Source organism: Strix uralensis, chromosome 28 (genome assembly GCF_047716275.1).
Source record: "Strix uralensis isolate ZFMK-TIS-50842 chromosome 28, bStrUra1, whole genome shotgun sequence".
In the NCBI taxonomy this organism is placed as follows: domain Eukaryota; kingdom Metazoa; phylum Chordata; class Aves; order Strigiformes; family Strigidae; genus Strix; species Strix uralensis.
The window spans coordinates 3,897,024-3,911,922 of record NC_133999.1 but is presented as its reverse complement, the minus strand read 5'-3'; the positions used below and the strand labels follow the sequence as shown (position 1 = coordinate 3,911,922).

Sequence of the window (14,899 nt, the reverse complement as noted above, 5' to 3'; positions counted from 1 at the left end):
AGGAACCACAGGACCTTATTTCAGCTCTGCCACTGTACCTCTCACTCCTACGCAGGACTACCACCAGCTTACATGAGCACCAACTTCAGGGCTCAGTCTGTTTTTATCTGTTGAAGGCACCAGCCAAGGTACGCGGTTACCCAGAACACGTATCGCCTTGAGACACAGATGCACCTAGTGAAACAACAACATTTTGTCTTTATTAGGAGTTCCCATGGTAATATAACACAGAGTTCTTAAGGAATAAAACACAAGACTTGGGGTTGGGGTGGGGTTTTTTGCCATTGAGACAATGGTCAAATATCAGTACTTCTTTTTGTCTACACACATGATCAGCTTTAGCACTTACAGCTCCTCCACTCATGGTTCACAATCACAAATCCAAGGGTTAAATCCAGCTAGTATTAAATCCTACTTTTTTTTTTATTTTTAGAGCTTCAAGTCACTGCGGTTAATTAATTAATTAAGTCATCGTCTTTTTTTTTCTTTAAGCATTTACATATGACATTCATTAAACAGACACAAAGCGGACGAGCTCTCACAGGAAAAAACATGCTTACATAGCCTGCAAAAATCTTTTTTTGTGATTTTTTTTTTCCTTTTGAAGAACAAATTAAAACTAAAAAGTCATCATGAGTCAGTGAAGGAAAAAAAAAAAGGAAGACTTAAGTGAATACTGAAGAGCCGCAAGTGTTTCGCAGAATTGAAACGGATCTGCAATTCTTTTTTTTTTTTCTCCCCAACTCGTTCAAATTGATTTTAACATATAGGTGAAAAAAAAATGAAAATAGCTGCAATATATATTAAGTTCACGGATTACTTAACAAACAAAGTGCAAACTCTTTTATGCAAAACTAAAAAGACCCAAGAGTTAAACTGAAATGCAAAATGCATGGATGAATATGGCAATGTTTTTCTTAACTTTCGTGTTCAAAAGGGCCTAAAGGAATTAGGTGCTGAAGCTGGGAGGGTTTGGGTACCTAAGTAGCTTCCAGATCCTTTGCAAATCCCAGCATTGATACTTCATAACAACAAATTTGGTACTTGCTTCTTAAAAGCCTTCATATATATAGTTTTTTCCCTAAAAGAACCTGTAAACACCATTTAAGAAAATACTCACAAATATGAAAAAACAAGATCAATGTACGTGGCAAAGTACAAATAGAAGAGAAAGCAGAAGATGCAGCCAAGTGCCAGGGCATGCAGACAGTGGAGGTAATGCTGTGTTAACTGCGGGTAGAAAAGCTCCCTGGGCTAAGAGACAGGCCAAGTCTGTGGGACTGCCGAGCCCTCCAGCTAAGTTTAAGTGGGAATCTAATGGTGCAGATTTATTCTCCATGTCCTGAAAATAATAATTCTCCAATACCAGGGCTAAAAGACCTTCAATCCCAGAAGACAGTTAAATGCCTAGATCCCGCTAACTGCCACAGAAGCTGGGGCTCCTAAATTCATTTAAGGACCGCTCAAGACCTCTGGTTTCTCAAATCCGAGGCAGCAGGCATCCGAGGAAGGGTGGGGAACCACCAGGCCTTCTCATGTATGTTTGCACAAAGGCAGATTCCTGAAGGAATGAGCGACTGTGAAATTTGCACCACGTATGAGAGATTCTCAGCTGCTGTTGACCCATGGAGCTGCTCTGAGGCTCCCAGTTACAACAGCTGGGCATCTGGACTTGAACTGGAATGGCCGCAGATGCTCGGGCACACCCTCAACTGACCAGCCTTTTGATGAGAGCCAAAGATAAGCTCTCATAAAGTTTTAAATAACCACTTGTCGATGGCCAGGAAGGGGGAACATGGCTGCTACAGAGATCTTACAAGCAACACGTTGCTCTTTGCCCATGGCCCCTGCTTATCCATTTCCACCTCCAGGAAGACAAACTAACTGCTAAGAACTTCTCAAGAGACTCCGTCCCAGCTCCTCAGCTGGTATCCAGCCCCTTTGTTTGCACCAGCTCGAGTACACTGAAGTGAAGATCATAGCTTATGAACCTGCTCCACGGCCTCCTATTGCAGCTAAGTGGCAAGCGTTGGCTGGAATGATGCAACCTAGGAACACCTGAAGTACCAGGGTGGCAGTGGCAGTGACACGGGAGTCTGTAACTTGAATGAGGTTTGGGAAGGACCAGAAAGAACAGGGAGATTCCCAGTTCTCAGATAAGGCTTCGTAAACACAATGATACAAACATATTAAAAACACACACACAAACATAAAAAAAAAGAAGTTTCCTCAAGGACCTAATTTGCAGCAAAATCCAGAAGGAAAAAAAAAAAAAAATAATGAAAAAACAAACCAACAGAACCAAAGTCCCCAACGATTCTAGCTCACCCGATGGCCGGGTGCGATGCGCTTTGTCAATTCCTAGTGCTGGGTCCTGTTTCTCTCTCTTGGCAGCAGCCAGCCTTTCAGTGACCTCAAAGGTGGTGCTGGGGAATGGTTACAGACAGCCTGGGATTCCTGTCCCTCTGTGCTTGCCTAGCTATTCTGCTGGAACACAGAACCCTACAAAATATCCAGTTTAAAACCCTTGAACTACTCTTCTGCTTGACATTTAAAAAAAAAAAAAAAAAAAAAAGTATTTTTTACATTTATTATTTATTTATTCCTTTTTTGTGTGTGTCTTAAAGGCAGCTCCCGGGAAATTCACTTTATCCTTCCTTTATTAAAAGAAAGATGCTGAATGGGACAGAGGCCACATATCTCAAACATCCTCTTTACATTTACTTTCGCATGTCAGAGGTGTCAAAAGAGGGTTTATTTCTTTAAATGTGTAAGGGCTGAGGGGGGAAGTGAGAGGGGTTGGTGAAGATGAGGAGGGAATCTGAGGGGACTGAAAGAGGCGCCTTACTTCAGCCCCCCCCTCACTGGTTGCCCGCAGTAACTGTCACAGGCTCTAAAAGGATCAGAAAGGGTCTCCAGGTGCCCCGTCCCCGGTCCGCCGGGCGGGCACGGAAGGGGTCGGTCCTTAGCCCAAGCTGGTGATGTTGGCACGTCCACCCGGCGGTGCCACGATGCGCTGAGTCGTGCGGCGTGGGATGTTGTCATCGATCTGTGCCCCTGCGGGAGAGAGAAGCAACGTCAGGTCCCCCCGGGCCAGCGAGGGTTTGAGATGAGCGAGGGGCAGGACGAGGGAGTCGGGAGGGCACGGCTGCACTGAAACTCATCGAGTCCTCTTGGGCCAGGCTCCGACGGTGTGCACCAAAATGCATCACCTTTGAGGGAAAAGCCCTTACCAGCCTCCAGTGCCTTAATTCTCTGAAACCTGTTCTGCATTAGTACCTCCACACCGAACACCTGAGCCACCCAGCCCTGCACAGGTAAGAGCTGGCTAAGTGGTTTGCCCTTAGCGAGCCTTTTTATTCCTTTAGACAGTTCTCCCTGATTGCACTGAAACAGGCACGCTGAGAAATCAGACCTGCCACATCCCAGACCCACAGCTGGTCTCAGCTGGCAAAGCTCCACTTAAAGTTGGTGCCATCTGCCCCCTTCAGACACCCAGCTGAGGACCGAGCCCGGAACGCAAGGGGGTACTCAGCATTCATGCCATGGCATGAACACCAGCAGGACTTTATGATAGCTCCTATACTGCTCTTCTTCCTTTCTAAAGGGATAACCTCCAGGCTAAAAACACATCACAGTCTCTCTCATTGCCTTCCAATTAATTCAGAGTATGGGAGTATAAACAAGCCGTGATTTCACAGCAATTTAGCCCCATCAAAGTATGTACCAGACAAGCTGAATCCAGACTGGTGCAGGTTCCTCACGGGTGGGGCCTGCTGTTTGGCAGGAGACGTCTTAGCTGAAGACGCCGGCGTGACGGTCTTCGGTGTCACTGACACTTCGCAGACAGGTCCGTCGTAGAGACCTCGAGGCACACCCCGCAGCTCAGCCAGCTGCAAAACAGAGAAGCAGGCAGCCTTCAGGCCCAAAACAGCCTTCAGAACAGAACTAAACAGCTGGCCAGATGTTGCTAAGCCAAGGACAAGCATTTCAAGATTTGTAAGAGGATTTGACAGCGTACATCATCTGCTCCGCGCTGATCCTCGCGTGGTGGCTGCTCTCTGAAGCAGCACGGATAAAATGAAACGTGCTCTGGACTGCTGGGCTCTGGCTAGTTGCTAGCTGGTGTGAGCAGCCTACAGAAGACCGCCAGCCTGTCCCCTGCACCCCGAGTTCTGTCCTTTAATGAGCTCACCCCACTTGCTGTTGTATTAAGGGCTCCTGACAACTCTCAAATGAAATTTATTACTCATCCCCAAAAAGCAAAAACAATGCTGAGACCAGAGGCAGGTCTGCATAAAGAGGAGCCAGGCTAGCTGCACATGGCCAGCTTGGGAGCTTTAGATTGGGTTAAATGCAATTATTCCAGTTGAGATGCTGCCCAATTGGATTTATAGGTCAGACATGTACTTCTGTGGGAGACCAGAACACAACAGAAACCATGGATCTGTTCTCTGCAGTGCTAAATCATTAAGGTTGCAATGTTGATAACTTGCAATTTCTTCAAAGAACAATTAAGGAAAGATCATTTGCAAGGAATGTGAATATTACCTATGGTCAGCAGAACTAATACAGCTCTGGTTTTGTCCAGGAGAGGGCAACACTTCGAACATCAAAACACTTTTCAGAAATCTGACTTCATCGAGAAATAAACTTCTTAAATTCTCAGCAACTAAGTTGCAGCTGAGTTCAGTGTCATCTTCTCCATCAGTTTTTACCAACTCATGGCATATCAAAAGGCAGTTTCTGTTTTGAATGGGTGTATTTTACAAATCACTTTTCCAACAATTTTAGCCTCTTAAAAATAGAAAATTCTCACTTTTACACAGTCAGTAGGCTGTGCCTGTGACTCACTAGTCATCCGACAAGAGCATCTGATCATATCTGACAGAAGAGAAAGCAGCATAATGCATCTATAACAATAAATTAGAATTCTAAATTGTTGCTGAAAGGTTTGATATGTAAATGCTATCCATAACTTCTCTTGGTTCTTCTGTGACAGGAGAAGCCTGCTGGGTTATGTGCAGATGGACTCCTCTCCAAACTGGACAGTTGCTGGACACCTGCTCTGTCTAGGTGTCCCAAGACAGAGAAGAATTAGAGCGCAGAAAAATAAAATTTGCAGCAAATCCAAGCTCAAGGCAAAGCATATTCCTGTAATGACTCAAGTGAATAGCAAAAATGAAAGAGGAATGAGATAAATATGGCTCCTATCCAGGGAACATTTTCTGTTGCAGAAGTGTGTGTCTGCGAGCCAGGGGACAGCATCTGTTTTCCACCCACTTTAACTCAGGAGTTTCAGTGAGAGAACAAATGTGCATCCAACCATCTATACTCACCCTGCTCCTTGCTTTGATGCGCTTGTAAACGAAGTCAGGGAATGGTTTCCTGGGGATATACCGTCCAGATCCCTCAGTGACATGGAGATTCCCATCCTCCAGCACGATCTTCCCCTGGCTGATAACCACCAGGGGAGACCCACGGCACTCCATGCCTTCGAAGATATTGTACTCCAGAGACTAGAACAAACAAAAAAACAACATGAGGCAAACATATTCATCCCAGCAAAGCCTGCTGTGCTTTAATTAGCACTCACCAGTCATGCTACTTGCCAAAATTTTAAGGACAGATGGAAGCAAACTCAACAGCATTTACCTGACTTGTATATGTTGTGGTTTAATAGTAAGGCTGGTCTTTATTATCAGTCTAAATTTATTAAGGATTTACTCATGCAAAATTTCCATTGCAACATGAGTCATAAAGAGGAAATAACAGTTTCAAATGAGGAAGTCTACCTGTTTAAATGCATTTAGGTGCCTATCTCTGCTGAATTGTGGGGAATTTAGAAGCCAAATAAAGTTTTATCTGAGTTTCATACTAAAAATAGTGATAATTTTGAAAAGCTGCATTTCAAACCAGCATTTTGGTTGATAGATCAGGGGCCAGGACAATCTTGTTTTACTCTAATGGGATTGCTCATCCTCAATTAACAAGATTGGAAACATTACACCATGGAAAAAAGACAAGCTTTAAAGGAATCACTGGTAAACGTCCCACCCATGAAGCATCCTGGAATGAGATGCACAACGACCGTGTTATTTGGGGACTGTTACTCTAGTGACCATCTCTGAGACAAATCCAGGTCTTTTTTACTGAGTTAATAATGGAGTTTGCTCTTGAAGTGTGTTATAAGTATGAATAGGCTTGACTGCAGATTTACAATTAGCTAGAATGGTGGTTAAACCGACACTAAACCAGGTCCAGTCTGAAAAAAAGTTGTGGTGGCAAAGGAGGAGGCTTGGTTAGAAGCTTATGAATTAGGCTGGTTCCAAGAAAAACACTATCTCCCCTCTCTAGCTCCTAATGTTTCCTTGCCAGACAGTGGCAAGAGCAGTGTGAATTCTTGGAAAATATCCGTATGTTGCTCTAGCATTTAAAAAAGTAGCAATCATCTGATGCCACATAATCACTGCATCTCCCTGTGTCACAGCAACCGCTCTGTCTGACTTTCAAAGGGGCTTTTGTTTTATACTTGACTCTAAAGGCGTCTCTCGTATCAGTTTCTCCTCTAACACAACGCACACGTGCAGTGAGACACAAAACAATCCCCCAGCAGGTGTAATGCCAGGTATAACAGGCGATGCAATGACAGGGGAGGAGGTTAGAGCTGGACGTTTAAGAAAAAAACCTGCGATTTCTTAGACAGCCCTTCAAGCTCTAAACAAACCACTCGAAAAGGAGAGCCCTTCATCCTCCATCGTCTTGGCACAACTTAAGAGGCAGCCTTTGGCAACAGCTGATCACTGAGTGCTAAGGCCTCTTACACAGTGCAAGAGTTTCAGGGGGATCTGCAGTCCTTAGCGTATAAAGAATTTCTGAACGGCCACTCCACAGCGGATCTGGTTCTCCTGCAGCCTAGCCCAGATCAATGGCAAAATCACAGAGTCAATCCTGATTGTACTGGAGCATTTCCACAAAAGATAAAGACTCTGAGTTTTGTGTTAGGAAATTTTTAAAGAATTCAATTTGTTTCCTAAAGACAACGGCCATTAAAGGGCAATGACTTTCAAATACTCCACCCAGCAAGCTACCTCCAGCTCCCTGAGCCATTCATAAGCACAAATCCAGGTTCAGACCACTAAATTTGGCACCTAATAGGGGTATGTCCCTGGGCTCCCTCCTCTAAGTCATTCCTCTCCAGACTGGAGGTGTGAAGAGTCCAGAAGCACCTCTAAGGTGACTGAAGCAGCCAGACTTCTGAGTCTGGATGCCTCTGTTAGAAGTCTAAGCAGAGGCAGGATGAATCCAGGCCATCTGTGACCAATTCTGACACAGAGTTAAATCACAGGGAAGTGACCCAAACCTGCAAAAAAGTTTCTTTGTGAATGTGCCCAGGGATCCAAGTGTGGAAGAAAATTTTGCTCCTTCAGCTCCAGAGTGAATGAAAGCATTCACGGAAAAAAGAACAAGGAGTTTTTTTCCAGGGAAACATTCCATAGGTTCATCGCCAGCAGTGAAACAAGTTGTCAACAAATGCAAACAGTGGTTGCTTTCTCCGAGACAGCGCTCGAATGTCACAGGGAGACTCCAACCAGCCCTTTGCACTGGGACCATTCTGCAGTTTCCCACAGGGTGGGACAGCTTTTTCACTGGAGGAGCCAGGTGTAAGATATGGGACCAGCTGTGGGCCACAACAGCGCCTCTAACAGTGCCACCACAAAGCCACAGAGAAACAAGGGGAAGGTCTGGTTAGTCTGGGTGCTGCCTTGTGCCTCCCTGTGCCAGCTAACACTGGGATCATCACCGGTAAAATCATGTCTAGGTATGACTCCACACACACGTGCCAGATCAGGACGTGGGGTAAATCCACTCCGACTCCTTGATCTGGATCAGCTCTCCAGCAAAGATGTCCACAAGCTGACAAGCTTCACCAACCCCAACTAGAAAAGGGGCAGTTCACATTCCCACTGCTAGTGAGCCAGAAGGTCATAGGCCACACACTGTGGGAAGAGGCCTTTTGATATTTTAGGAGATTTAAAGAGCTTTCTGTGTGCTCAGATCCAAGCATCCAACACTCAGAAAGAGCAGACAATCTCTTTGCTCTGAGGGGAATCTCTGGGTAGCTCATGGGATTTCAGATTTGGACTCAGTCCTCTTCCCTTTCTGCTCACACAGCTGAGCTGTACAGGGTGTAAGACCAGAGAGGGCTTGGGGCATCGAGAAAACAAAGCCCTGAGTTGTCATGAGCTCTAGTTCTTGGCAGGACAGTCTGGCACTGAAGGAAGAGAGGAGGAAATGAGCAGCAGAGCTCACATCGTAGAAAACATCCTTACTATGTTATGAGTCTTGGCGGAGATTGTCTTGACACTGTCAGGATCCCAGATAACAAGATCAGCATCCGAGCCCACTGCAATGCGGCCCTTCCGTGGGTACAGGTTAAAGATTTTAGCTGCATTTGTGCTGGTCACAGCGACAAACTGGTTCTCATCCATCTTGCCAGTCACCTGGGGAAGAGACAAAAGGAGTCGCTGCGTTAGCCAGGTAGGGACCACTCTGAAAAGCAAATCACTGGCAGGACAGCAGATTCCCAGTGATCTCTGCAGGGGCAAAAACCTCAAGTGGAAGGACCAGAACAAGCAGCTGGGGGAGATAACAACACCCTGCTGCAGCTCTTTCAGCTCTGAATGTCTGGTTGCAGCCTAAGCCTATGACACATGTGACATACCACAGCCTTATCCCAGATGATGGACATCCTCTCCTCAGTCCCATTGGTTCCCTCAGGGATCAGGGTGAAGTTGTCCTTCCCAACAGCCTTCTGGGCAGTGTTGAAGGTGCAGTGGGCACTGCCAGTAACTTGGAGGTCCCCACTGGAAAGGGCAATGAGAGGTATTTAAGATATTTTATTGTCACGAGTTTAATCCTAAAGGTAAAACAGCCTCTCTTGCTTGCTGGCAACAACAGCTATTATTTTTATCAACCAATTGCCTCATGATGAAGCATGTGTTGTATGAACACAGAGAGCTCTACTCACCACGACAGCAGCGAGTTGAGAAAATCAGGAGTGGTTGGGTCAGGACTCAGTGGTGGGGAAGTAACAAAAGCTGCCGCTTTAGCCCAATTCTTGCTCCAGTAATGAGATCCATCAGTACCCAAGCTGGCTGTAATGGGCTCTCCATACACCACAGTGCCTACAGGACAGGAATACAGACAAATCCACGGTGAGCACCAAGCAACATGCATCTCCAGCCTGGCTTCCAGGCGTAAAACATCCTTCTGAAAAAGGGCCAGTCCGGGAAGTCACGCCAGCACCGCACGCTGCAGGGTTTCTTGGTACTTCCTCGTGAGTATGCGATCACAGAGACACAACACTGGACTGAATTCACTGGCCTGCATAACCAGATGATCAGACATCGTTAAACTCCTGACCTGATCAGTGCTCCTCAAACTGTATTACTAGGGGCATGTTTTCACAAGCAAACTCTTAATTTGACATGTTTATCTTGAGATCTCTAAAGAAACACTGAGTATTTTCCAAAAACCAGTCCCTCAGACTAAGTATCCAAACAACTAAATACCCGAGTTAATAACAAAGATATTGTTACTGTTAAGAGCTTGGAGCAGCAAAACGGGCAAAATTGCTGAGGTTGGCACTGATTAATTGTGCTTGAAAGGGTTACTGTAGAGATTCACTGTATTGTACCCTGGGCCAAGAACCTCATGAAAGAGGCTGAGGGGAACTGTAAGAGTGTGAGGAGATCCAGCCTGATCTAGAAGGGATGTGGAAGAAAAAGAATGACGAAAATAGCGCCTGCAATATTTTTATAAATGTGTACGTATTAAAGATCTAACAAGGCTGGGTTTCTTGGAGCAGACTCTATGCATAGATCTGATGAGAGAAAACTCCTCTCAGGGAAGTTTCCTGCCTACAGAGAAAGCCCATCACAGAGGAAGTATCAGTGTTTCTGCTTCACAAATGCAGCTCAGGGAAACTGAGTGATTCCCCCAAGGGTACAGGGAAAATCTGTGGCAGAACTAGGAAATGAAATTGGATCTTCTGACTCTCTGTCCAGTGTGCTAACCACCAGTGCATCCTTCCTCTTCATTAACATTTTTGGAACCACATGAAGGAACGGCGGATCCTTAAGGCCGCGATACTTTGCAAGCTGGAACGCACCAGCAACATCTGCACACCAAGCAGATGCAAGATGCTGCAACTTCAAAAGCTGGTAGCCCCACAGATCTGCTCACCAAATGCAACCTTCCCAAAATCTCTGCTAAGTGCCTAACCCTCTGGCTTCTGAGTCCAGACGCTTCATGTATTTGTATGTGCCTGCAAAAGACGTGGGTAGTTAAAATACTAACCCTAAATACTTCAAACAGACTGGCAAAGGCAACCCCAGAATTGGTCAGCAGGGTCTTACACACCTCGCCATGCACAGTAAAAAAATATGAGCTTGCTTTCACCGTGTTGTCTGAGCTACTGTGATGTCTATAGGCTCAAGTTAGATGGGAAAGAGTGCATCAGCTGAGGCAGAACGATGCACTAACTGGTTTCACGCTGCTTCCAGGACCACACTGAAACAGGAGGTGTAGGAACAGCCTTTGTCAGAGGGGATCCACCAGCAGAGGAAGAGGCCATCTGACATCACTTGCCACAAATAGGGTTATGAAATCAGAACAAGGCAAAACACACGCTGGCTATTAATGGGAGGCCTGTTGTGGGCCAAAACATTGGGAGGATTGTTCTGCGGGGAGTGATGTTTTGAGCTCCCAGATCTGCCAACGACAAGAGTCTGCAGGGAATCTCCTCCATAACAAATGCCACTGGGAACATCTGGCTTTAAATAACATTCGTTCTTTTTCATTTAGCAAATCAATTCTGTTTTGTTTTCGCCTTGGATAGTCTTCAGTTATGTTTCCTCTGTTGCTTGGGAGGGCAAGACTAGTGTGTGTGGCCCTCCTGGGCTACCCAGTTGGGCAACTGCACAGCATTTATATTGAATTATTTAAATAAAGGAACAGAGAATGGCGTGCCATTTATACCCCAAATTCTCCTTATAAGGAGAAAACACAATCTGAATGAAAACTGCATATGCCAGTTCACTCAGGCTAAGCAAAGTGAGTTCTGTGGATCATTCACCTGGGACAAGCCCAGCACCTTTCCCAGGCAGGGTAACATCTGCCCAAGTCAGGTTGTGTTTTACGACTTCTGCCATGTAAGTGTATGGTCCCTCACCCCAGTGCCCCTCTCTGCTTGCCAGCGAGTGGTCTCAGGGGACAGTGAGTGCAGCAAGAAGGTATTTCAATTAATGCTCCATCTCTGTGGTACATGTCTCCAGTACTTTACCTAGAAAGAGGAAGGGATGTTTCCCCAGACTTACAGGATTGAGTTGCACAGTGACATCAAGTTGTTTTCTGGGGTAATGCAACATGCAGCCACTTTGCCGTGTCAACACATCTTCTCATTTCAGCATGATCTCCACTAATGGAGCTAGGAGAGGAAGGTTTATCCCAAGCAGCTTGAGCTGCTTCCATTCCACAAACAGAAAGAGATGCCTTGGAAATTAGTCCTCCTCACCAACTCTGAACTCATTTAACAGGAATCATGGGACCAAAATACTTCTGAGCCAATACACAAACACAAATCTGTTTGCTGCGGTAGGAAATTAGCTCTTCTCACACCAAACACCCAGATGGAAAGTGATGTCATTTGTATATCCATTCAGGCTCATTCAGACTGCATAAAATTAAATCCAACCCTTCTGAGGAAAGAAGGGGGAAAATCATCCCTGCTGCTTACTCACCCACCCAGAGCTGCTCTAAATAGAAATGAAGGGTTTAGTCACAGAATAAAGCAGGGAGACAGGCACTCACTGTGCTTTGTAACCCATGCTTCCTGGGGGCAAAGCAGCTGGCTCAGGACTGGGGAGAAGCTACTGCATCACTGAGAGCAGCGCAGCTCCCCCACAGACTTTGGTTAGAGAGAAGAGACCCAAGGCAGAATCATCCACAGCAGGTCTGAGTCTTGCTTCTTGCAGCATCCTCAGGCAGAGTTATCAGAGGCAATTGCAACTCCCAGCCTAACCCAGACTACTGATCCCAATTCCTGTTCGGATGCCAGGCTGTGAGTTACAGCACATGAGGAGTATCTATTTCACAAGTAAGGAGCACCATGGATAGCTGGAATCGGTAACCTCTTTGGCTACTCCAACTAAACCCAGCAGGGCTTGTGAGTCAAGACCTCCGTCAGGACTCCTGGAATCACTTCTGAGCCCAGGAAGCAGCTCAGCAGAAAGCACCACGGAAAGACCACAGCAGCTAGAAGGAGGACACAGCTTGCAATCTCCTGGGAGATTCCTTAAACGGAGGCAGCATGAAATTACTCTGCGATAACATGAAGGTGCATGGCTCGATGTGGCAGGATGAGTGTGAAGAGAAAGGCTTTAGGCTGAAAGAAAGAAACAGGTCCTGGCACTGGTAGACCATTGAATACTTGTCTGTGGCAGATGAGACAGAAGCAGTTGCTTGGGACCTTTTAAAAAAGAGCCTGGACAATAACACTGGAAAAAGAAACCTTTCCTGTAGGGATGAAACTTATGTTGGCAAGCAGCTGAACTGCATGAGCTAATAGGGTGCTTCCATCCAAGGGAAATAACTTACCCTTTTTCCTGGCTTGAGCAATGACATCAGCGGCACTTTTGCTCATCACCTTGGTGATATAAAGGGGGCAGTTGGTTTGGTTGGCGATGGTTATTGCCCGGTTCACAGCCTCTGCCTCCACCTGAGAAACAAAGTCAGCAGCAAGTTAGTAACATCCCATGTGTTAGCAGATCCCATTCCCCTTCAGAGGGTCACAGCCTCTGCTTTCACGGGAAAACAGGGTGTGCAGGGCCAACACGAGACTTTCCATCTCTCCGATTCTGAGCCAGAAAAACGTAAAGTGTAATCATGATAATTAAAATGACACCAAGCTGTAGTCCCCTCTCATTACTACCTTTTCTTCCAGGCTGCTTCAAAGTTTCTCTGCAAGCAGACAAAGTCCTAAAATAACACTCCAGGTGCTCAAGGTCAGAATGATTAAGTCCCTTCTTTAACCTAGACAAAAAAAAGCAACTAAACGTTGACTCAACAAAACTATTCATGTTCCAGCCCACGCGGAAGAGATGCTGTAGCCACATACTCTGGTAAGCCACGTTTGCAAACAAGCCTCCTAAATTGTACCCTCCACTACAATATCTGGCTTGGGATCTGACAGAGTGTGAACCACCCCATAAATCAACTATTTTTTCTTGCATGTGTAGAGAAATAACCTCAGCAAGACTGAGGGTCACTTTATAACTACAGCCTCAGAGTGAACGTCATCACTCCGCAGACTTTTACGGATCACACATCCTAATCAAAGCAGTCCAGATGGCAGATTTAACAGCAGGCTCATGCTCACAGTGCCTAGTGCCACGGAGAACCGAGCCTGCAATACCACAGACATTTTCCAAGCGCACAACAGAGGACACTGAAACGCAGAGCAATCAGCCACCTGATTCCCAAATGCAAGAGGCTACCAGCACCTCCCCGGGGCTCCAGCGGGACTGGCACACGCTCAGCACTTTTGAAAAATCTGCTCTGTGGTGACTTATCACAGGCCAAGCGCCGAAAATCATCATCAGTCGCAGAATCGGAACACGCTGACTGCTGGTTCCTAGCACTGTGCCTGGTCCACCAAAAGAAGTAACTGAGATTAGGCACCCATCAGCTTAGGGAACTGTGTATTCACCAGACTGATGATGTCCAAGTGCTCAGAACAGCTCTGCTCACTGACAAAGCCACCACTTGCAACACCGCTCCGTCTGCAGCTGGGCTGCTTAAGAAAAACAACACAACAGCTGGGAGGTTTTAAAAGAAAACCAGCCCCCCAGACCCCGTCAGCTGGTCTCTAGTGCCAAAAGGGTTAAAGCCCTAGCCTGTCACCACTCCAGGGCTTGTGACTAACCCTCCCAGGCAGGGTGATGTACAGAAGGGGACATCTTCTGGCCCAGCTGCCCCATGCAAATGGAAAAGGCTGCAAGGAAGGGTGTTTATTCCAGGACTGAGTATGCCACAGCCAGCAGCCCAGCAGGGAAGACAGAGGCTGAAGGGAAGGGCCAAGAAAATCACACTTCTCCCTCCTGAGAGCCAGAGAACTCAGGTGGGCCAACACTTCCAGGCAATGGCATCAGTTTGCAAACTGCCCGCTTCAAGCAGGCCTGCACACAGCTCTGTCACTGCAGCAGCTGGAAGTCACGTTCCCACCCACCCTGTGCCTTAATTTCCCCACTTGCAAAGCGGGGATAAAACAACAGGCACCTCCAGACTTTTGACCAAAAGGCATTTGAGCAACAGCTAAGCAGGAGGAGAGTATTTTCTGCTCAGAAGAGAACAAGGCTGCTGAATTCATGCCTTGTGCCCAGATGCTATGGTGACAGGCACATAACAATAACCCAAGGACTAGTCCAAAGGGGAATGTTTGCAATTACCAGTATGCGCTAGAAGCCCTAGCACAGCAGTTCTCTTGGAAAAAAAGACAAGACATTTCCTGGAGCACTTGGACCGCTTGTGCTTTCAGCGTTTTTGTGGCTAAAATAAAAACAAAAAATGATGGATTGCTCTGAAAAGTCATCACAGAATGATCTGAGCTATGTGGGGGAGAGTTTTCCAGAAAGTGATGGGTGATGCTGACCTGGGACGGTGGTGTGTCCATTAAGGCTCCCTTTGCTGGCTGGAACAACGTGCTGAATACCGTCACCTTGGCTCAACCCAGGTTACTGAGGTGAGAAAACTAAACCCATGAGTCAGCAGTGAAACTTAAGCCTTAATTCATGCCTTCTGCTCAACCTGGGAACTCAGAAGATGTGTACGTTCCAAG

General features: G+C 46.3%; 1 protein-coding gene across 2 annotated transcripts in view; it reads right to left on the bottom strand.

Annotated features, from left to right (window-relative positions):
• Window positions 1-178: 178 nt before the first annotated feature.
• The window catches only part of DPYSL2 (dihydropyrimidinase like 2), a 55,710-nt gene continuing 40,989 nt past the window's right edge, over window positions 179-14,899 (bottom strand). For both annotated transcript variants that reach the window (XM_074852057.1, XM_074852058.1), the window contains exons 8-14: window positions 12,661-12,781; window positions 9,032-9,188; window positions 8,726-8,867; window positions 8,334-8,504; window positions 5,340-5,519; window positions 3,728-3,893; window positions 179-3,057 (exon numbers count right to left, since the gene is read on the bottom strand). In XM_074852057.1, coding sequence (XP_074708158.1) covers window positions 2,966-3,057; window positions 3,728-3,893; window positions 5,340-5,519; window positions 8,334-8,504; window positions 8,726-8,867; window positions 9,032-9,188; window positions 12,661-12,781 — 1,029 coding nt within the window. In that variant the 3' untranslated portion in view covers window positions 179-2,965. The remainder of the gene's footprint in view (window positions 3,058-3,727; window positions 3,894-5,339; window positions 5,520-8,333; window positions 8,505-8,725; window positions 8,868-9,031; window positions 9,189-12,660; window positions 12,782-14,899) is intronic.